Consider the following 23,456-nt stretch of genomic DNA (forward strand, 5'->3'; position numbering starts at 1 on the left):
CTCTTGAAAATTAATGGTAAGAATGTGGTGCTTCTGAAAAATGTACTGAAGATGAGCAAATGATCAGTTCATGATAAAAGTCAAAAGTTTAAAGATTTCTCTATTTTAAATGTTATTACCTTCCAACCACCTGAAGGTCACTGATGTCTAAAGATCATGAACTATTGCGCAGGAAAAAGACCTTGAAGTCTTGCAAATAGGCCAATGGCCTCGTTTTGGTTTAAGCTAACCCAGGCTTTTCGCCTTCATTACAGACTTGCACATTCATTTCCCTTACAGTAGCTAACAGATAGCAATAATAAAAGCTCTGTCTGCTGTAAATGGAGGAGAGCTAAAGGACCTTCTGTTAAATTCAGCCCGTAAATTCTTGATCAGATAGGCCCATAAATCCATCCTACATGCAAGGACTTGTCATGAGCTCTAGCCCATCAGTTACTGTTCACATTAAGATTTGAAGGGGGAAAGGATGACTTTGAAGCTTGTGGGTTCTCAGCTGTGTGACCTCTGGGCTCTGTGCATCACAGGTGCTGTGATTTCATATCCCCAACACAAAACCCTTCTTAAGGGACACTTTTATACAATCTAGAAGTAACGTGGCTTTTAATAGGTGAACAATGTTTTCTTTTTTTTTTTTTAAACTATTCCTCCCCTCTTTTCCTCTCCCCAAGGCCTCCTGGTTCTCCAGGATGGAACTGCAGATGCTGTAATGTGTTTTCCTGGCACTGAAAGAAGCATTAGTGCTGTAATCTTTGGCTGCATCTATCTGATTTTGTACTCAGAGTTTGGTACCTGGACCAGTCATCAGTATCACTGAAGAGTGAGTTAGAAATGAAAACTTTTGGGCTTAGCTGCGGGTTTATTGCTTGTGCTCCCTCAAAATGCATATGTAATTGCTACCTGGCATTTGATGGCATTGAGAAGTGGTGCCTTTGCGAGGTAGTTGGGGCATGGAGAGGTCAGTGCCCTCATAAAAGTGGCCCAAATTTATAAGTGACACAGCAGAAATAATTGCAAACAAGGAAACTGAATCAGGTGCCTGCAATCTTGGGCTTCCAGACTCTAGAAGGGTTAGGAATGAATTTCTGTGGTTTAGAAGGCACCCAGTCTATGGGAGTTTGTTATAGCTACAGGAATGAACCCAGCCAGAACTTATTTTTAAGATTTATAGGGGGCTGGCGCTGCGGCTCAATAGGCTAATCCTCTGCCTGCAGCGCCGGCACACTGGGTTCTAGTCCCAGTCGGGGTGCCGGATTCTGTCCCGGTTGCTCCTCTTCCAGTCCAGCTCTCTGCTGTGGCCCGGAAGTGCAGTGGAGGATAGCCCAAGTCCTTGGGCCCTGCACCCCATGGGAGACCAGAAGCATCTGGCTCCTGGCTTCGGATCAGCGTGGTGCGCCGGCTGCAGCGCGCCAGCCGCAGTGGCCATTGTGGGGTGAACCAACGGCAAAGGAAGACCTTTCTCTATGTCTCTCTCTCTCTCAATGTCCACTCTGCCTGTCAAAACAAACAAACAAACAAACAAACAAAAAAAACAAAAATTTATTGGGGCTGGCGCTGTGGCGCATCAAGTTAACGCCCTGGCCTGCAGTGCCAGCATCCCATATGGGCGCCAGTTTGAGAGCCGGCTGCTCCAATTCTGATCCAACTCTCTGCTATGGCCTGGGAAAGCAGTAGAAGATGGCCCAAGTCCTCGGGCCCCTGCATCCGCATGGGAGACCCAGAAGAAGCTCCTGGCTCCTGGCTTTGGATCGGCGCAGTTCCGGCCATTGTGGCCAACTGGGGAGTGAACCATCAGATGGAAGACTTCTCTCTCTCTGCCTCTCCTCTCTGACTTTCAAGTAAATAAATAAATCTTAAAAAAGAGATATATTTATTTATTTAATTTGAAATAGTTACAGAGAAGGAGATACATGCATACATACATACACACACACACACATACACACAGTCTTACATATGCTGGTTCACATCTCAGATGGTCTAGTGAGGACTAGACCAGGCTGAAACTAGGAACCCAGAACTCAATCCAGGTCTCCCACATGGATGGTGGGAACCTAAATAGTTGGGCCATTATCTGCTGCCTTCTCAGGTTTTTAACAGGAAGTTAGATCAGAAGCAGAGTAGCAGGAACTAGAACCAGCACTCTGACATGGAATGTGGCATCTCGGTGGTGGCTTAGTGTGCTGTGCCACCATACCCACCCTATCCCAGAACTATATTGAATCAACAGCTGCATTGACCACACTTCCCAGGCTGTTTGTGGTTTGTACATGGACATTGGAGGTTCTTTTAGAGATTATTTAACTAGTAGGAAGATTAAGTTAAGAATCCCGAAAGTTGGATAGCCTGACCCAATCATAGTTAAGCTTGTTCTGTAAAAGTAATGGTAAAAGGGGCTGGCATCACGACACAGAGGGTTAAGCTGCCTTCTGTGGTGCCAGCATCCCATATGAGCATCAGTTTCAGTCCCAGCTGCTCCTTTCTGATCTAGTTTCCTTCTTCTTTTTTTAAAATGCTTTGATTCATTTTAATTGTTTTAGTAAGTAGGAGCTCCAACTTTGGTTATTTAAAACTTTTTCAAGAGAAATTAGACTCATTTATATATTTACAAAATACAGTGATCGTCGTATGTGCTTTTATCCAGATTGTCAGTATTACATAGATAATGAACACATATTTAACTTGCTTTGAGTAACATCCCTACATCAAGTTTGAAATTTAATTTGTAGAATAATTAGATGAAAAAAACCACAAAAGAATGTTAAGCAAATGATTACTACCTTCATACATGCAATTTACAGAGTATAATTAAGCACCTAATTGTGTAAGTGTATAATCACAGATGCATGCCCATTTTCTTACTGCTTTTTCCAGCAGTTTCTGTGAAAACAGAAAAGAAGTCTTTGGCATTCCAGTTCACAAGGCTTGTGGTAGTTAATCATTGGCTCCACTGCCCTTTTCATGTGTAATAAAAAGGAATCATTGTCTACATTTCAGCTCCCCTTCTTAATGTTCCCTGACTACTAATGTAAAAGTACAGAAGTACAAGAACTGAACTGTGATGTTAAGGCTCCGAGTATAGTGGGGCAGCCTAGGATTAGAATGTAGGTGTCCAGAGGGTAAGACAGGCCTGCCTCCTGTTCCTCGCAGAAGGCTTTCCTTCTGTGAGTGCCCAGTGGGAAGTGGACTGACATGCTCAGTGGTGACGTGGCCTGATTTCTTCCCCATGGCACTTCTCTTGCAGCAAAAACAAGCACTGCAAATGCACAAGGGTCCTGGGAACTAAGAGGTCTGTTTTCAGTTGTCCTAACATGCCAGAGTCCTGGCCTGGCCATGGCAAACCTCTTCCCATAATTTCCCAACCCTTATGATGAACGCCAGCATGTCAAAAGTGGACTTGAATGGCTAGGATGAAAATAGACTTTCCAGTTCAGAACAGCTCATCCTTATGGCCTCAAAGGGCAAAGAGGTTTCTGCTAACCACTCAATTTGTAGAATTCCTGTTCTGTATGGATTATGGATGGCTAGAACAGTGGATTAGTTTATCATCAAGAAAATGGAGTCAACCATTGTATGGATCAGTGAGCTTTGCTCTGATCCCTGGCTAGAGAACTTGGTACATCTAATTTGTCCTCTAAAGAAACGTTTTATTTAATGAGTACAAACTTCATAAGTAAAACTTTAGGAATATAGTGACTATTATTATTATTATTATCAAACACTTGATTTTATTTATTTGATCCCTTTAACACTTTATCTTATCTATATGATCACTTTAACACTTGATATGGTCATTTTAACACTTAAGATGGCATTTTTATCATCCATCTTAATGGGATTTGGAGTCCCATGGAAAGTTTTTAAACTGTACCCTTAGAAATAAGTCCATAGGAATGTATGCAGAACTATACAGCTTTACAAACTTCCTGCTCCTACTCTTATTTTCTTACTGAGATCTGTTTTCAATTGACTTTACACACATATGATTAACTTTGTGTTATGAGTTCAACAAATAGTATGAAGAAGAGAAAAAAAATGTTCCTCAACAGTCAAGAAAAGGGGTGTTCAGGTCATTGCTTCTCAAAGTTTCGATTTCACTCCTACAAATTTTCCTTTAAGGTGCTCTATTAGTTATCACAGATCAAGGAGAACATATGGTATTTGTCCCTTTGCGACTAGCTTATTTCACTAAGTATGATGTTTTCCAGATTGGTCTATTTTGTTGCAAATGATGGATTTCATTTTTTTTTTTTTACCACTGTGTTGTGTTCCATAGAGTACATATCCCATAATTTCTTTATCCAGTCTTTGGTTGATGGGCATGTAGGTCGATTCCATGTCTAAACTATTGTGAATTGAGCTGCAATAAACATAGGGGTGTAGCTAACTCTTTTATTTGCTGATTTCATTTCCCCTGGGTAAATTCCCAGGAGTGGGACAGCTGGGTCATATGGTGGGGCTATATTGAGATTGCTGAGCTATCTCCACACTTTCTTCCATAGTGGTTTTACCAGTTTACGTTCCCATCAACAGTGGATTAGAGTACCTTTCACCCCACATCCTGCCAGCATTTGTTGTTTGCTTAGGTTTTCTATGTCTTCATGACTTAATTTAGGTAGGTTGTATGTGTTCAGGAGTCTATCCATTTTTTTCTAGCTTCCCCAGTTTGTTGGCATACAGCTCTTTATAGCCATTTCTGATGATTCTTTTTATTTATGTGGTGTCAGTTGTTAATTTCCTTTTTCATCTCTAATTTTATTGATTTGGGTTTTCTCTCTCCTTTATTTGGTTAGTTGGGCCAATTTTGCTGATCTTTTGTATTTTTTATTCAATTTTGTTTATTTCTTCTCTGATTTTAAATATTTCTTCTACTAGTTTTAGGTTTGATAGGCTCTTGTTTTGCTAGATCCCTGAGATGCATTGATAGCTCATTTATTTGGTGCCTTTCCAATTTCTTGATGTGGGTACCAATTACTATAAACTTTCCTGTTTTTTATTTTATTTTATTTATTTATTTATTTATTTATTTATTTATTTTTGACAGGCAGAGTGGATAGTGAGAGAGAGAGAGACAGAGAGAAAGGTCTTCCTTTTTGCCGTTGGTTCACCCTCCAATTGGCCACTGCGGCCAGCGCATCTCGCTGATCCGAAGCCAGGAGGCCAGGTGCTTCTCCTGGGTCTCCCTTGCGGGTGCAGGGCCCAAACACTTGAGCCATCCTCCACTGCCTTCCCGGGCCATAGCAGAGAGCTGGCCTGGAAGAGGGGCAACTGGGATAGAATCCGGTGCCTCAACCGGGACTAGAACCCGGTGTGCCGGCGCTGCAAGGCAGAGGATTAGCCTGTTAAGCCACGGCGCCGGCCAAACTTTCCTGTTAACGCTGCTTTTGCTGTATCCCATAATTTTTGATATGTTCTATTGTCATCTTCATTTGTTTCGACTTTTTAATTTCTCTTTTGATTTCTTCTATAACCCACTCTTCATTCAGGAGCATGTTGTTCAGTCTCCATGTGTTTGCTTATGTTCTGGAGATTCCTGAGTTGCTGACATCCAGCTTCATTGCATTGTGTTCCAAGAAGATGCACAGTATGATTTTGATTTTTTTGAATTTGCTGAGACTTGCTTTATGGCCTAGCATGTGGTCAATCCCAGAGAAAGTTCCATTCACTGCTGAGAAGAATGTGTATTCTGTGGCTGTAGGGTAGACGCTCTGTAGGTATCTACTAGGTCTATTTTGTCTATAGTGTCAATGAACTCTGCTGTTTCCTTGCTGATTTCCTGTGTCGTTGATCTGTCCATTGCTGAAAGTGGGGTATTATAGTCCCCCATTACTATTGTATTTGAGGCTATCTCCCTTTAGATCCCTTAACATTTCTTTCCAATAGCCAGGTGCCCTGCAATTAGGTGTAAATACATTTATAATAGTAACACCTTCCTGTTTAATTGATCCCTTAATCATTACATAGTGTCCTTCTTTGTCTCTTTTAACAGTTTTTGTGTTAAAGTCTATTTTGTCTAGTATTATGATGGCTACACCAGTTCTCTTTTGGTATCTGTTAACATGGAATATTTTTTTCCATCCTTTCACTTTCAGTCTGCATGCATCTTTGTTAGTGAGATGTGTTTCTTGTAGTCAGAAAATAGATGGGTTTTATTTTTTAATCCATTCAGGCAATCTCTGTCTTTTAAGTGGAGAGTTGAGGCCATTTACATTCAAGATGACTATTGATAAATAACAACTTTGCCCTGCCATTTTTCCATAAATATTCCCATTTTTTTTTCTTTTTGACAGGCAGAGTGGACAGTGTGAGAGAGAGAGGCAGAGAGAAAGGTCTTCCTTTGCCGTTGGTTCACCCTCCAATGGCCGCCGCGGCCGGCGCACTGTGACTGGCGCACCGCACTGATTTGAAGCCAGGAGCAAGGTGCTTATCCTGGTCTCCCATGGGGTACAGGGCCCAAGCACTTGGGCCATCCTCCACTGCACTCCTGGGCCATAGCAGAGAGCTGGCCTGGAAGAGGGGCAACCGGGACAGAATCCGGTGCCACGACCAGGACTGGAACCCAGTGTGCCGGCTCCGTTAGGCGGAGGATTAGCCTGTTGAGCCATGGTGCCGGCCCAATATTCCTATTTTTTACTTTGGATTTCCTTTGTACTTTTACTGAGAGATTTTCTTTGTTTACTTTCTTTTTTTTAGAGATTTATTTTTATTTATTTGAAAGTCAGAGTTACAGAGAGAGGAGAGGCAGAGAGAGAGGTCTTCCATCCGATGGTTCACTCCCCAGTTGGCCACAATGGCTGGAGCTGTGTTGATCCGAAGCCAGGATCCAGGAGCCTCCTCCATGTCTCCCACACAGGTACAGGGGCCCAAGGACTTGGGCCATCCACTACTGTATTCCCAGGCCATAGCAGAGAGCTGGATTGCAAGTGGAGCAGCTGGGGCTTGGACTGGCGCCCATATGGGATGCTGGCACTTCAGGCCAGGGCATTAACCTGCTGCAATGTTGAGGGGCATTCATTCTGAAAGAAGGAGCGCGATGGGGGCAAGAGGCGTAGTCACCACACAGACCCCAGGAGTCGGGTGAAAGCAGGCCAGAGGTGAGCAGCCCGCAGACTCGTTTATTTCAGTTGGTACAGCAGCTTAAATAGCCAAGGCAGCCAATCTGGTCAAGGGGTGGTCTATGCCCTAACCAATCACAGCCTGTTGCCAGGCAGGCTCCATTGTCATGTGGTTTCCAAAGCCACCCAATCACAGCCTGTTGCCAGGCAGTTTCCATTGCTGGTGGCCATCTTGGCATGGCTTTCTCATTCCACCACACTGCACCACAGCGCCGGCCCCTTTTTACTTTCTTTCATAGTGATGACCATGTTTCAGTGTTTCTGTGTGCAGCACATCCTTAAGCATCTTCTGCAGGGCTAGACGGGTGTTGACAAATTCTTTCAATTTCTGTTTGTCATGGAAGGTCTTTATTTCACCTTCATTCATAAATGACAGCTTTGCAGTGTATGGTATTCTGGGTTGACCATTCTTTTAAGACTTAGAATGTATCTCACCATTCTCTCCTAGCCTCTAGAGTTTCTGATGAGAATTCCACTGTGGGTTTAATTGGAGATCCTCCAAAAGTAATCTGGTGTTCTCTCATGTATATTTTAGAATATTTTATGTTTCACCATGGAGAGTTTGATTATAATGTGTTGTGGTGAAGATCTTTTTTCAGTCATGTCTATTAGGAGTGGACAGTGAGTGAGAGAGACAGGGAGAAAGGTCTTCCTTTGCCGTTGGTTCACCCCACAATGGCCGCTGCAGCTGGCACGCTGCAGCCGGTGCATCGTGCTGATCCAAAGTCAGGAGCCAGGTGCTTCTCCTAGTCTCCCATGGAGTGCAGGGCCCAAGGACTTGGACCATCCTCCACAGCAGAGAGCTGGGCCTGGAAGAGGGGCAACTGGGACAGAATCCGGCGCCCCGACTGGGACTAGAACCTGGTGTGCCAGCACCACAGGCAGAGGATTAGCCTATTGAGCCACGGCGCTGGTCCTATTAGGAGTTCTATGTGCTTCCTGTACTTGGATGTCCCTTTCTTTCTCCAAATTAGGGAAGTTTTCTGTTATTATTTCATTAAAAAGGCCACCTAATCCTTTCTCTCTTTCCATGCCTTCAGAAACTCCTAGAACCCATATATTGAGTCGTTTGATAGTATCCTCTAGATTACTGACAGTGTTTTTAAGTTTTCTAATTTCTTCTTCTTGTTTTTGTTTTGACTGTATAATTTCCTGTGCTTTGTCTTCTAAGTCGGATATTCTTTCTTCTGCTTCACTGATTCTGTTGTTAAAGATTTCCACTGCATTTTTATTTGTTCTATTTAATTCTTCATTTTCAAGATTTCATTTTGATTTCTCTTTAAGATCTCAATTTCGTGGGAGAAATTTTCGTTCAAGTCATGTATAGATTTCATTAGTTCGTGCATTTGCTTCTGATTACTTCTAAGTAATCCTATGATAAATTTTTTGAATTCCATTTCTGGCATTTCTTCCATCTCATCATCTTCACAATCTAATATTGAAGTGTTGTGTTCTTTTGGGGGCATCACGTTGTCTTCCTTATTCTTGTTTCTTGAATTTGTGCATTTGTTATTTGGCATTTGTGGAGATACTCATTGGTTTCTTTGTTTTTCACTGTGGTGTCTTTTATCTTTGGACCATGTCTGTATGGATTAGTGGAGTCTCTGCTTTCAGGGAATACCTAGAGGCATGTAGTGGGGCTGGCCAAGAAGCTCTGTTCAGTGCTCCAGGGTGAAGGGCATGTCTGTGGCAACACATCCAGGTTTGGCTTGGTAAATCTTTTTTTTTTTTTTTTTTTTTAATCAAAGGGGAGGTTTGTTCCTGTCTGTCAGTATAGACTCAGCAGAGCTCCTCTCCTCGAAGGTTACCAATGCCTGGGCACTAGCCCCAATGAATATATTATTTGTCCACTCTGCCACAAGGACCACACAAAGGATCTGTTCAGGCCTCAGGAGAAGCTCAGATTCCCCAGCAATGTCTCTCACCAGGTAGCCAGGGAGCCCTGATTGTGTGGAGCTGCCCACAGTGACTGCCCAATGTCTCATAAGTGGAGCAGCCGGTACTTGAAACAGTGCCCATATGGGATGCTGGCACTGCAGGTGACAGCTGTATCTGCTATGCCTAACCCTTGGATGCTTTTTATTAAGAATTATCAATGTTGAACATTCTTAAATAAAACTAATTGTTTTAAAAAATATATAAAATGACCCTTAGACATGCAAAACACAGGAAAAGTTGTTCAACTTCATTCATAATTAGAGAATGTAAATTAAATTATACTGAGGTCCCATTTTCACCCATCAGATTGGCAAAAATTAAGACAGATAACCCATTTGGAGCAGGCATTTAGCACAGCAGCATTTAGCCTGCATCCTATATTGGAGTGTCTGGGTTGGAGTCCAGGTTCTGCTTCCAATTCCAGCTCCCTGCTAATCCTGGGAGATAGCAGGTACTTGGGTCCCTGCCATCCCCATGGGAGACCTGGATTGAATTCCAGGCTCCTGTCTTTAGCCTGGCTCACCCTATGGCAGGTATTTGAGGAGTAAACTAGTAGACAGAAGATCTCTTTCTCTCTCTCTGAAGTAAAGTGAATGTTAAAATAAAAGTATGACACATTCTGTTGATACTGTGGGGAAATGCACAGTCATTTTTCAGGGGAAAGTGGCAATATATAACAGAATCATGCATGTATGCCTTTGCCTTTTGATGCTAAAATTCCAAGTCCAGAAATTTATCCTTAGGGTATTCTCCAAAGTGTGAATTCACTCACTGAAGCATTGTTTATATTTACAAAACATTGGATGTGACTTAGATAAAGTCTAAATGCCTACACCAGACAGGGTTTGGGTAAAAACTGTTGTAACCACCAAATGGAGTACTACAAATTCACCCAGAAAATTTTGAATTTTAAGTAATTGTAGGGTATAAATTAATACTGAATTGCTATTTTGAATTTGTTGTCTCACATTGTCATGTAAACAAGAAAATAATTATGTTTATATGTTTAGGAATCGTGCTTTTAAAAAGGATTTATTTATTTATTTATAAGGCTAAGTAACAGAGGGAGAGGGAGAGACCAGAGACAAAGGCAGAGCGAGAGTAAGAGCGAGAGCGAGCGAGAGAGAGACATCCTCCATCTGCTGATTCACTTCCCAAATGGCCACAATGGCCAAGGTGGATGGGCCAGGATGAAGCCAGGAGCTCCATCTGGGTCCCACATGTGGATGGCAGGGGATCAAGTATCTTGAATATCTTCTACTGCTTTCCCAGATGAATTAATAGGGGGCTAGACTGGAAGCAGAGCAGCCCGGACACAAACTGATACTCATATGTGTTGCTGGTGTTGTGGTGGTGGCTTAACCTACTGTGCCACAGTGCCAGGCCCAGGAGCCATGATTTTTATTACAGAAGAAAAGGACACATAAATATAGAATCAAAAATTTCCAAGGAACACTGTCCTGTCAGAACTGGATTGAGACTATCAATGTGAACTTGCATTTTTATATGATAAAATTACTTTTAAAAATCCCATTTTTTAGCTTTTCTCCACTGAAATGGATACACCACATGGCTAAGATTTTGGTCTTTAATAAAGCCTTTTTTTTTTTTCTCAGTAAAAAGAGTCAGGGATTGTAAAGCAATGCCTCATTCACATCTGAGTCAAAAAAATAGAAAATGAACCTGGAACATTCTTGTGAGCCAGAAGATGTTCAATGATTAAGGGGGATGGCCAGAACAGGGGAACTAACCTTAAAGGAACTGCTACCAGCCCAAATTGAGTGAAACTCTGTGCATCACAAGAGAACACTGTCTGAGGCTGACTGACACGCAGAGAAGTCAGGAGTCTATCAATGATACACAAAAAAGTTGACAAAGTATACAGAAAAGTCAAATCATACAGGTGATATTCCTATTGAGACTAGCTAATCCAGTCACATTAGTATTGTTTACTTACTTATTGTACAGTTAAAGACTAAAGAAACTTGGGACCAGCATTATAGTTTAACAGGTTGAGCTGCCACCTGCAATGCTGGCATCCCATATGGGCAGGGGTTCAGTCCCGGCTGCTCCACTCTGATCCAGCTCCCAGCAGTGGAGAATAGCCCAGGTGTTCGGGTCCCGAACCCACATCTGAGAATCAGATGAAGCTCCTGGCTTCAACTTGGCCCAGCCCTGGCTGTTGTGGCCATTTGGAGAGTGAACCAGGGGATGGAAGATTCTCCCTGCCTCTCTAACTCTGCCTTTTAAATAAATGACAAATCTTAAAAAAAAAAAAAAAAAAGACTAAAAAACTAGTTAGGGTATAAATACCAGTTAGTAGGCATTTCCTAACATATGTATTAGTGGAATGGTCTTATAAGTTGTAATTGTAGACTTGGAAAAATCCTCTTAGAGGTTGGCACTGTGGTGTTAAAGGGTAAAGTCACTTCCTGCAATGCTGGCATCCCTTTTGGGTGCTGGTTCAAGTCCCAGCCGCTCCATTTCCAACCCAGCTCCCTGATAATAGCCTGGGAAGGCAGCAGAGGATGATCTGAGTGCTTGGGTCCCTGCCACACACATCAGAGACTTGGAAGAAGCTTCTGGCTTGTGGTTTCAGCCTGGCTCAGCCCCAGCAGTTGGAGCCATCTGGGGAGTAAAGCAGGAGATGGAGGATCTCTCTCTCTTCCTCTCTCTGTGTAACTCTGACTTTCAACTAAATAAATCAATCTTAAAAAAATACCTGATAAACATACATAGGCAGAATTCTATCAGGTTCCAAGTTTTGAAAATTACATTCTTGGGATCCCATCAGTCTCAAAGCTAAAGAATTACAAAGGTAAAAAAATTATGTATTTTAATTGCTTAACAATTTGGGTAGGAGTTTCAGAATTCCAATAGTAGACAAATTACAGAATGTCCACAACTTGAAACCAGAGAAATGGGCCACATCGTTACTCGCCCCACTCTTTTTATCTTTTTTAATTTGTTTATTTGAGAGGCAGAGTTAGAGAGGGAGAGACAGAGAGAGAAGTCTTCCATCCACTCGTTCACTCCCCAAATGGCCACAACAGCCAGAGCTGCACTGATCCAAAGTCAGGAGCTTTTTCTGAGTCTACTGCATAGGTGCAGGGGCCCAAGCATGTGGGCCATTTTCCACTGCTTTCCCAGGCACATTAGCAGGGAGCTGGATCGGAAGTGGAGCAGCCAGGATCTGAACTGGCACCCATATGGTATTCCAGCACTGCAGGTGGAGGCTTAACCTACTAAGCCACAGCGCTGGCCCTTGTTACTCCCCCTCCTTAAGTTATAGAATCATTAACACAAACACCAGCGTGGACCCAGCACCTCCCACTGGGTGATGGGCAAGCATTGGGGTGGCCCCAGGCTCCAAAGGCAGCAGCAGTCTCTGGCCCCTGTTGGCAGCAAGCCATCTCAGTCAGCTGCCAGGACAACTGCCTTCCCCAGGTTGTTAGCAGCTTTCAATCTGGGAAGATTTTAACTAAGTACACAGGGGCTGGCACTGTGGCTTAGTGGGTAAAGCCGCGCCTGCAGTGCTGGCATCTCATATGGGTGCCGGTTCAAGACCTGGCTGCTCCACTTCCAACCCAGCTCTTTGCTGTGGCCTGGGAAAGCAGTAGATGGCCCAAGTTCTTGGGCCCCTACATCCGCATAGGAGACCCAAAAGAAGCTCCTGGTTCCTGGCTTCAGATCAGTGCAGCTCCAGCCATTGTGGCCATGTAGGGAGTGAACCAGCAGATGGTAGACCTCCTTCTCTCTCTGCCTCTGCCTCTCTATAATTCTGCCTTTCAAATAAATAATAATAAATCTAAAAAAACAAAAAACAAAAAACTAAGCATGGAAATGTTTATGGGAATTAGACCCATTGTGCAGTTTCGGTTAAGACAGACAGTGCATATTTTGTCTCTTACAAAGCATAAGATGAGGAATAATTAGGCCTGTTCAGAATACCAGCACAAGTATAGTTATCTGAAATGTGCATTAGAGTAATAGATGTAGACAAGCAATTTTTAGTTATGTCAGCACTGAAATGTCTGAAGAAAGCTTGAGGTTCCTTAATATACATCATCACTTGGATTTGTAAGAAGTTGATTTATTTATTACAACACCATTTCTTGAATCCTGTAACAATTGGGGCGATGCAGCCACTAAGCCTGCTTCCTTTACAACACGGAGGAGCAGCCTGCAATGCAGGTGCCCTGTTCTATTTCTCAGCCCCCGGCACTATCAGCTGTGTCACAGCCCACAGACCTACCCAGATTGGTGACTTGAGCCACTCGATTCTTCCCCTATTTCAGATACCTCACTCAGTGGCACTCTCAGGGAGAGATGGCAAAATAGTTACAAAAGCCAGGTGATAACTGATTTCCTGGTTTGGCCATCTTTGACTGCGTGCATTAGCTCCTTGCACCATGTCTAGAGCAAGGGCGTCACTTCAAGGCTTTGCTGGCCCTCCGCAGGCGATAGGTCCTGCTGCAGTCAGCGCACCTGCTGCCTCTGCAGCCAAGGCCCCTCAGGAAAAAGCTAACCAAGTCTCAGGCTAGGGGGCACAGGGCATTGACTGAGCTCAGAAGTCAGGTGAAAAACAACTGTCATTAAGCCCATGCATAGACTTTGAAAATGTAGGGACCTCTGTCTTTTTAATTCTGAATTAACAACATAATGAAATTACGTTCAATATTGATGGAACAAATGTGGATCTCCTGAACTGCCTTGGATACTCTTCAGTTATTTTCCCCATTTGCAAAGGGTTTACAAGACAAGAGATTAAGGTACTTGTCAGAAGGGGGTATACTGACAGTAATGACAACTTAACAATTTACTGTGATGTCGGTTGGATTACTCTGGTGAAATCAGCTGCCCAGAACATCACTGTATTACAGTGTATCCAGGGCTTGGCCACGGCAGTAACTGCTGTCCTGAGCAAACAAGTCAGAACAGTAGGCAGTCCTGAGCAAGCTTGGACTCCAGTGTCTCCAGTCTTCCCCTTTTACTGTCAACCTTTTCTCCTGCTGAAAAACTTCTCTAAGTAATGCATGACTTTCCTGGCTCTGGGAAGGTCAAACCTCCCTAGGAAGAGATGCTTGGCTGCTCTCCTGAAGAGACCATTTTCCTGCCCAAATTTTCTCTTGTATTTCATTTATCAGGATTTTGTTCTTTCTGCTAACCCAATCAAAGTATGTATTCTGTCTCCAGGTAATACTTCCATTTTAACAGGGACTGGAAATAAAGTGTTGATGTGGAGATGCCTTGTGAAATCTAGTTAATTCTATCTAAAATAAGTTATGATCATTGAAAGGATAATAAGGGACTACTAGGAACAATTTCTGCATATTTAAGTTTTTTCTTTATTTGAAAGAGTTACAGAGAGAGGAGAGAGAAAAATCTCCCATCCTCTGGTTCACTCCACAGATGGCTGCAACTGGGCCAGGCTGAAGTCAGGAGCTTCATTTGGGTCCCCCATGTGGGAGCAGGAGCCCAGGGACTTGGGCCATCTGCTGCTGCTTTTCCAGGCACACAAGCTGGGAGCTGGGATAGAAGTGGAGCAGCAGGGTTTTGAATCAACGCCCATTTGGGATGCCGGTGCTGCAGGCGGTGGTTTAACTTGCTGCACTACAGCACGGGTCCAAGTTTAACCCCTTAAGTGAAGTGGAGTAATTCCTTGAAAAGCATAAACTATTGTCATCCAATAAGAAAGAGACAAATTTAATAGCTCTGTAATTATTAAAATGATCTTGTAGTTATACAATTTTCTGGAAAAAAGACATCTTTAAGCCCTAAAGATTTCACCAAATGCTCAAGAAGAATTAATGGCAACTCAGCACAATCTTTTCCAGGCTAGACATGACAAAGGAACACTTCCCAGTGCATTTCATGGTTCTGGTATTAACCTGATAACAAAACCAGATGAAGATGGCACAACAAAACAAGACCAAACTCCTTCATGACCATAGATATGCAATATCCCCAACACTTTATTAGTGAATTGCAACCAACAATAGGAGAAAGAATTGTATTTCATGACCAAGTTGGGTATATTCCAGAGATACAATATTTGAAAATCAGTGGAGCCCAAAGTAGGAGTATTAACCAGCTAAGAGGAAAAACTCACATAATCATATTGAATAGAAAGCATTTGACAGAACACCCACTCATGATAAAACAAACAAACAAACAAACAAAAAAAAACTCTCAAAAATAGGAATAGAGAGGAACTTCCTCAACTTGACAAGGAATATCTAAGAAATACTTCCAGCTAATATCTCATATAATGGTGAAAGACTGCTTTCCCTCTCAGGTGAGAAACAGCAAGGCTGTCCTCTCACCACTCCTAGTCAACAAATACTGGATGCCAGTAAGAACTTTACTGCATGAACTCAGACTGCTACATTTTAATTTTTTAAGGTTTATTTATTGGAGCTGGTGCTATGGTACAGTGGGTTAAAGCCCCAGCCTGCAGCGTCCCCATCCCATATGGGCGCTGGTTCAAGACCTGGCTGCTCCACTTCCGATCCAGCTCTCTGCTATGACCTGGGAAAGCAGCAGAAGATGGCCCAAGTCTTTTGGCCCCTGTGCCCATAGGGGACACTCAGAAGAAGCTCCTGGCTCCTATTAGCTGAGTTCTGGCCTTTGTGGTCATTTGGGGAGTGAACCAAGGGGATGGAAGATCTCTCTAACTTTCAAATAAACAAAATAAATTTTTAAAATTTATTTATTTATTTGAAAGAGTTGCATAGAGCTTCCATCCCCTGGTTCACACCCCAGATGGCTGCAACAGCGGGACCAGGCTGAAGCCAGGAGCTCCTTCCAGGTCTCCCACCTGGGTAGGAGGGGCCCAAGCACTTGGGTCATTAGCAGGGAGCCAAATGGGAAGTGGGAGGGAGCAGTGGGGACACAAATTGCTGCCCATATGGGATGCCCTTGAGTGCAGGCTGCAGCTCTACCAACTATACCACAACATCAGCTCTGGCTGCTACTTTTTTAAAATGACGTCATTCATCCAGGGGCTCAGAACGTGCACTCAGCTAAGATTACAGATGTAGCTATGCTTGTCTTCCTTTCTTGGACAAGCTTCAAGTTGACTTAAAAAAAAAAATTCTTGGGGCTGACACTGTGGCGTAGTGGGTAAAACCGCCACCTGCCGTGCCAGCAGCCCATATGGGCACCAGTTCAAGTCCTGCTGCTCTAGTTCCAATCCAGCTCTCTTCCATGGCCTGCAAAGCAGTGGAAGATGGCCCAGGTCCTGGGGACCCTGCACCAGTGTGGGAGACCCAGAAGCTCCTGGCTTCGGACTGGGGCAGCTCCAGCTGTTGCAGCTAACTGGGGAGTGAACCAGCGATGGAAGACCTCTCTCTCTGCCTCTCCTTCTCTCTCTGTAACTCTTTGAAATAAATAAACCTTAAAATGCTTAAAATGACTTATTTGAAAAGCAGAGTGACAGAGGGATAGAGTGGAGAGCTCCCATCTGCGGATTCATTCCGCAGCGGCCCCCAACAGCTAGGGTTAGGCCAGGTGCAAGTTAGGAGCCAGGAGCTCCATGGGGGGGGGGGGTCTCCCAGTGGGTGGCAGGAACCCAAGCACTTAGGCGGTTAGGCTAGGTGCAAGTTAGGAGCCAGGAGCTCCATGGGGGGGGGGGGTCTCCCAGTGGGTGGCAGGAACCCAAGCACTTAGGCGGTTAGGCCAGGTGCAAGTTAGGAGCCAGGAACTCCATGGGGGGGGGGGTCTCCCAGTGGGTGGCAGGAACCCAAGCACTTAGGCGGTTAGGCTAGGTGCAAGTTAGGAGCCAGGAGTTCCATGGGGGGGGGGGGAGGTCTCCCAGGTGGGTGGCAGGAACCCAAGCACTTAGGTGGTTAGGCTAGGTGCAAGTTAGGAGCCAGGAGCTCCATCGGGGTCTCCCAGGTGGGTGGCAGGAACACAAGCACTTAGGCGGTCATCTGCTGCCTTCCCAGGCACATCCGCAGGAAGTTGGACTCCAACCAAGCATTTGGCCATGGAAAGCGGGGGTCTCAAGTGGCTGCTTACCCAGCTGCACCACAATGCCTGCCCCCACGAGTACTGTCTTGGGCCCTGCTCAGCTGCTTTCCTGGGTGCGTCAGTGGGAAGCTGGAACACAAGTGGAGCAGCCGGGACTAGAACTGGCGCCCATGTGGACGGCTGGCCCTGTAGGGGAAGGCTTAGCCTTCTACACCATAGCACGGCCGCAGTGCAAACAGATCGTTCGGTACTAGTGGTCCCTAACGTGGGACGCCCTTCCCCATCAGGACTCGGGCGGACGCCCTATGCCAGACTCCTGACTTCTTCAGGCGTCCTCCCGCCCTCCTTTCCCGTGACACAGAACCCTCCACGAGTGCAAGCGCCTCCTGACTTGGGGCCCCTCGCTAGCACGCGGTAAGAGCCAGCAACTAACGGGGAGTTCGTCAGGCCCTCACGGCAAGTGACTTCAAGCGACAAGGTGGCGGCAGCTTCTCCGACTTCTGTACCCATCGCTCCGGCTTCCCGAGCACGGCCTCGGCGGACAGTCGCTGGCGCCGCCGCCCGACCTCCTCCCATCCCTCCCGCTGGGGCAGCGCGCCCCACGGGGCGCCCGAGGGCGCCGGCGCTTCCCGAAGCTCCGGAACCGTGCCCCGCCTCCGCCACAGGCAGCGGGGCCGCCATTCACTCGTAGCCCCGGGCTTCCAGCGGAGCCGGAGTCCGAGCCCCTCTCACGGCTTCTGCGGGGATCAGGTTTAAACGCCAGCGTCCCAGGCTGTGACGGTGCTCTCGGCCCGGGGTCTCCTGCAGCCCTAGGCTCAGGCCTGGACCACTGGGTGCCCGCCCGAACAGAGTAAAACAACGGCGGGAACCCAGCCAGCCACTCTCCGCCTCCTAGGGCGGAAGTGCGTTACCGACATAGTGGTCCCTCGGGATCACTTCCTGGGACGCTCTAGGCTTCCTGCTGCGTCTCGGTGGCTCTTCCGGCTTCCGCTCCGCTGTCGCCTTGTTCCGGCCTCTTTCCTTCCGCCGCGGGGACTTGCCCCGCTCTCGCGAGATCTGGGCCTCTTCCTCAGCCGGCGCTCAACCAGGTAGGTGCGGGTGGCGTCCCGGGCCATGGATTTCTGTCGGCATCGAGGGATATGTCGCTTGGGGTTATTCCTAGAGCAGCGGATCCTGCTCACCGGCAGGGGATACGGCCGATTATGCGGTCGCTGCCCTCGGATGGCTGCTCCAGGGTCGAGGCGGGAGCTGGGCCGGGGCCGCTGACTCCTAGTTTCTGTCTCCAGGAGAAGCCATGTTCAGCTCGAGCGCCAAGATCGTGAAGCCCAACGGCGAAAAGCCGGATGAGTTCGAGTCGGGGATCTCCCAGGTGAGGGGTGTCGCTGGGCACCGGGGCGTGCGGGCGCCGGGAGGGGCGGGAGGCCGCGTGTGCGCGGCGGGGTCGTCGGGTCGTCGGGGTCGGTGTCGCCCACCGCCCTCTGTGCTCCGCAGGCGCTCCTGGAGCTGGAGATGAACTCGGACCTCAAGGCTCAACTAAGGGAGCTGAACATCACGGCTGCCAAGGTGGGTCCGCTGTCCCGGGCGCGTCGCGGGGGCCACGTGCGTGGGGCGGAGCGCTGCGGGGGCGCTGCGCCGTGGGCACCCTGGGTGCGGAGCTGGGGAGGCCGGAGAGGCGCCCCGAAGGCTGCCCCCGTGACCTTGAGTGCAGCGCATCCTGCAGTTCTCAGGCGCTCGGTCGCCTCCGACGTGTGCTGAGCCTACAGCTCTCTGAGAGCTGACTTCTGCGAAGTCTGTGTTTCACGTTTGTAGTGTAGCTGGACAGCTGCAGAGGTCCTCGCAGGGCACAACCAGTCATCGATTTTGGTTGAGAAAAATTGAAGATGTATTTCTTGTGGTAGAATGTTGACCATGGATGTGGATCTTAAGTGTAGGTTTTTCTTAGGAAATCGAAGTTGGCGGTGGCCGGAAAGCTATCATCATCTTTGTTCCCGTTCCTCAACTAAAATCCTTCCAGAAAATTCAAGTCCGGCTAGTTCGTGAGCTGGAGAAAAAGTTCAGTGGGAAGCACGTTGTCTTTATTGCTCAGGTAACCTACCCTTAAATGTTTTGTAGAAGTCATCCTGTGTTGACTTTAGCCTGGTAGGTAATCAAATGAGCCCTGTGCTCGCAGCATTTCAGAACCGCGCTGGGTAGGGGATGACGTGGTTGTAGGGCCGTGTGAGGTGGTGGAGTGCTGTGCTTTTGTGCTGCTCCGGCCTCTACCTACTTGCAGTGATTTAATCACTTCCATGGGTGGTCAGACCAGGGAATGGGAGGCTATTGAGCGGGAGATTGTTTTTCCCTCTGTCTGATAGAATTATTGGTCTCAGGTTCAAGGCTGCTCAGCTGAATCAGATGTAGGCTGTGGGGTGGCAGGGGATGCTAAGGAAGTTTGTAGGAAAAACAAGCACATAATCAGGAAAGTTCTGTTTGGTGCCACTGGTGTCTGGGGAACTCAGTGCCAAGCCTGATCTAGAGTGAAGGAATGTTCCCTGGGTCTGCAGGCCCTTTCAGCACCTGTGTGGGTGTTAGGAACCTGGGAAAGTGTTTTTTTCCCAGCAGCATTTTAATATAGGCTGTGGATTCTGAATCCCTGAAGCATCAAGAATTAATGTCAGTACATTGTTTAGGTCATTTTGCTGCCTTGATATTTGGACTTAATTGTTACTCTTTGCTTTAAAGCAGTATATAACGGTTTTTCGCTTGTGTCAACTTACCTTTTTCTTTTGTGTTCTGTTGCATGATAACTCTTACCCTACAGAGGAGGATTTTGCCTAAGCCAACTCGGAAAAGCCGTACGAAAAATAAGCAAAAGCGCCCTAGGAGGTGAGTGAACAGCATCAGAACTGTGTGTACCGTTCCTGTGAACAACCCTTGATTCGTGCCAGGTGTGGTTTGTCACACGCAGGTCGTTCACATGAGGGTTTTTAGGGAGCTCTGCTTGGTTTCCTCTTCTAGTCTGTGTGTCGTGTTTGGAATTCTTGTGCAGCCGCTTGTGTTCTTGTAGGCAGTCCACGCAATGGGCCAGTGCTGTCAGAACGGCGTACTCCTCCAGTTCTTGGCAAAGGGTAGATGGTGAAGTCTGGTTTGTGCAGGTGCTAAAGCATTCTACACTGAAGTGAGGTCTTCAAGAATTTCATGGAAAATGCTTGCTATGGAAAACTGCCCGAGTTTTGAAGTTGCCTAGTAAAAAATAAGTCCATTTTCCGTGAAGTTTTGAAGTGCTTGGATAGTTCACCTGGGCTGGGATGTGCTTTTGCTTATTGTTACTGTAGATTAGAGGTAAAAATAAGTTGGTGGATGTTTCTGGTATTGACATTGCAGGTGAAAGTATCAGTACAGTAGAAGATGCTGATAAAGTGATTTCTGAACTTAGCTTGGAGTTCATCTGACATAAATGCGTGATTGCGTTCTTGCACTAGCTGTTTGGTATTGTCACTGTCTGACTAGTATGTTTCACAAACTTGGATTATTGGGGTCCTGCATGCAGGTACTTCCCCTGAAGACTAGATTGGGAAACTATGTGGCCTGTGTGGTTATCCCTAGCTATTGGTGAGAAAAGTGACCCAGGGCTTGGAGAAGTGGCTCATTACAGCGATTGACAGTAGTGCTAGGAGTTTGTTTTTCAAGCTCAGTGTTCTGAAGACCTTGCAATCTAGCATTGTGGCTGTTAGTGCAGGCGGGAGGGGAGTCATCGCTGAGGCTGGCAAAGCGGTGCCAGGGTTTCTTGACCCTGAATTAATGTGGTTTCCAGTTTGGACTTGTGTGGGCAGTTGGCGTGGCGTTAGTTGGATTTTTATTACTGTGATCCTTTGGTCATCTCAGTGCTGAGAACCTGAGTTAGGGATTGGGTGTAGACGTGCATGGCACCCAGCTGAGGGACTGCTTCCCAAGGCTGTAACTTCCCCTTTAGCCCAAACCTGCAGTTCCCAAATCTTCTCAGGTAATGCCTTCACTGTGCTCCTAGTGGCAGTCTGTGCACTTAAACATTTCAACTTGAGACTTCATCTTCAGGGTGTTGTGAAGGTGGGACGTGTTATGTAGAAACTGTATATGGAATATTGAATTTGGATCTCGTCCTGTGCTGCCAGTGTGTGACCCAGTCTGTCTTGGCATGCTGGGCGGGGCACCAGTGCAGCTTCCAGTGAGCCCTGATCCTGAGGGAAGCAGTTAGTGCTGCACCAGGTGCTGTGACTGGGCTAGAGTGTTCGTGGGGTAGGTGGAGTCTGTACATTTTCTACTTCTGCTGTTGTGAGCTTCTGATGGGTTTGTCAGGACACAGCTCCTTGGTGAGTTGAGTGTGTTCTGAATTGAAGCTGCTCCTTTGCCAGGCTACAGCCAGGGAGCTTGTGAACTTGACAGCTAGAGATTGTTGACTGTTGATAGGATGGGAATGAATTGGAAATCAGGAACCACATGAGAGGCAGGTGTGAAATTTGTGGAAAAAGGGATCTTAAAAAAGTTCATGGAAGTGGATTTTGTAAAATATGCATGGATTTCAAACTTTAAACTTCTTTTAATTCCATTTTCCATGAACGTTTGAAAGTACCCTTGTAGATTTTAGGGTGAGATATTGCCTCAGTTGATCTTCGAGAACAGGAGTCTGTGTGATACCTTGGAGGCCAAGGAGAGCTTTTCTGTGATCCTGTATTACATTTTACTATTTTTTGGATTTTTATTTACTTGAAAGACAGAACTTAAATCTGCTGGTTCACTCTTCAAATTCCCATAACAGTTGGAGCTGTAACAGGCCTACGTCAGGAGCCCAGAACTCAATGCAGGTCTCCTGGGTGCATAGCAGGGAGCCAGTACTTGAGCCACCACCTGTACTGCCTTCCAGAGTACACAGGAAGTTGGATTGAGGCAGGACTGAACCAGGACGAGGCCAGTGTAGGATGTGGGCATCTCGGGCAGTGTCTTCACCACTGCACCGAGGTGCTGCCCTAGTGTGACCACTTTGGAGATAAGCATGGCTGCTGAAGAGGCTGTTGGCTGATTGACTTGAGAAATCTTAGGAGAATGGAAATTAAAAAAAAGTTTTCTAGTCTTCTATCTCTAGAAACAGTCACAGTGCAGGGGCTAGCTTGTCAAGGCTTTTGAAATACGTAAGCCTCTTGGTACCCTCTTCAGGTCAGGTGTGATACAGGAAACATAGCCGTCCTATTTGAGACTTGATGCTAATATGATGTCAGGAATCCGGAGCCCGCCAGAGGGCAAGCATTGCTGGGTTGCTTATTTCTGTCCCTCTACTTTAAGCCGCACTCTGACAGCCGTGCACGACGCGATCCTTGAAGACTTAGTCTTCCCAAGTGAAATCGTGGGCAAGAGAATCCGTGTGAAGCTGGATGGCAGCCGGCTCATAAAGGTCCATCTGGACAAAGCACAGCAGAATAACGTGGAGCACAAGGTAACCGCTGACATGAGATCACGGGAGAGTAGTGCAGTCTGAACTCAGGGCCCTCTCCTCGGCTCTGGTGATACTGGGAGAATTGGACCCTTGAGTGCTCTGTACCTTTCAAGTATTTAGGAAAAGTGGAAGTAAAATGCTTCATGCTCTGAGTAAATTTGAAGCTGTCATGTTGATGAGTTAGGGGTGGGGTGGTGTTTATTAGAAACTGGGTAAGCCTGGTACTACTTAACCAGTGTGGGTAGCCACTGGTGTCCCCCATGGGCTAGACCATGTGACACAAAGGAGCACAGCACACAGGTGCTGGAGGGTCCTGTCCTGTGACTCGGGAAATGGGCTTGTCCCTAAGCTTCTCGGGATCTGGTTGCTGAGAGGAAATACCATAAAGGACACCATTCTACACAATCTGTAGATTTCCAGGGGTGTGTGTGTGTGTGTGTAAAAGTTTTGTGACATGTTATTTCTCTTGCAGGTGGAAACTTTCTCTGGTGTGTATAAGAAGCTCACAGGCAAGGATGTTAATTTTGAGTTCCCAGAGTTCCAGTTGTAAACAAAAATGACTAAATAAAAGATGCTTCACGGTATTCTGTTCAAGACGTGTGTTTCGAAATTCCACAGACACCGATGTCCAGCTTGGCTCCTGCACGGCTGGAGGGTTTGAGCAGAGGGTGCCTTTGCTGGGAAGTTAGATGCCTGTGAAAGATGTGTTACTGATCCCTGGTGAGTCTGTAATAGGTTGATCTCAGGAAGATTCTGCTGAAAATGGTGGATGTTGGCCCTTTCACATTTTTGCACGTGAAGGTATACAGGGTTTTTTAAATGTAAATTTCAGGGGCTGGCACTGTGGTTCAGGTCAAGTCCTCTGCAGTGCCCACATCCCATATGAGTGCTGGGTCAAGTTCTGGCTGCTCCATTTCAGTCCAGCTCCGTGCCTGGGAAAGCAACTGAAAATGGCCGAAGTGCCTGGGCCCTTGCACCTATGAAGG

At 46.2% G+C, this 23,456-nt stretch overlaps 1 protein-coding gene across 1 annotated transcript; it reads left to right on the forward strand.

The window, feature by feature from the left end:
• The first annotated feature begins 18,018 nt into the window (after positions 1 to 18,018).
• RPS7 (ribosomal protein S7) lies at positions 18,019 to 23,054 on the forward strand. Its single transcript, XM_062208911.1, has 7 exons — positions 18,019 to 18,112; positions 18,311 to 18,393; positions 18,516 to 18,587; positions 18,967 to 19,110; positions 19,825 to 19,889; positions 22,320 to 22,470; positions 22,943 to 23,054. The coding sequence occupies exons 2-7, from the start codon at positions 18,319 to 18,321 to the stop codon at positions 23,018 to 23,020; spliced, it is 585 nt and encodes a 194-aa protein (XP_062064895.1). The 5' UTR covers positions 18,019 to 18,112; positions 18,311 to 18,318; the 3' UTR covers positions 23,021 to 23,054.
• The last annotated feature ends 402 nt before the right edge of the window (positions 23,055 to 23,456 follow it).

This window comes from Lepus europaeus, chromosome 13, assembly GCF_033115175.1.
Source record: "Lepus europaeus isolate LE1 chromosome 13, mLepTim1.pri, whole genome shotgun sequence".
Taxonomy (NCBI): domain Eukaryota; kingdom Metazoa; phylum Chordata; class Mammalia; order Lagomorpha; family Leporidae; genus Lepus; species Lepus europaeus.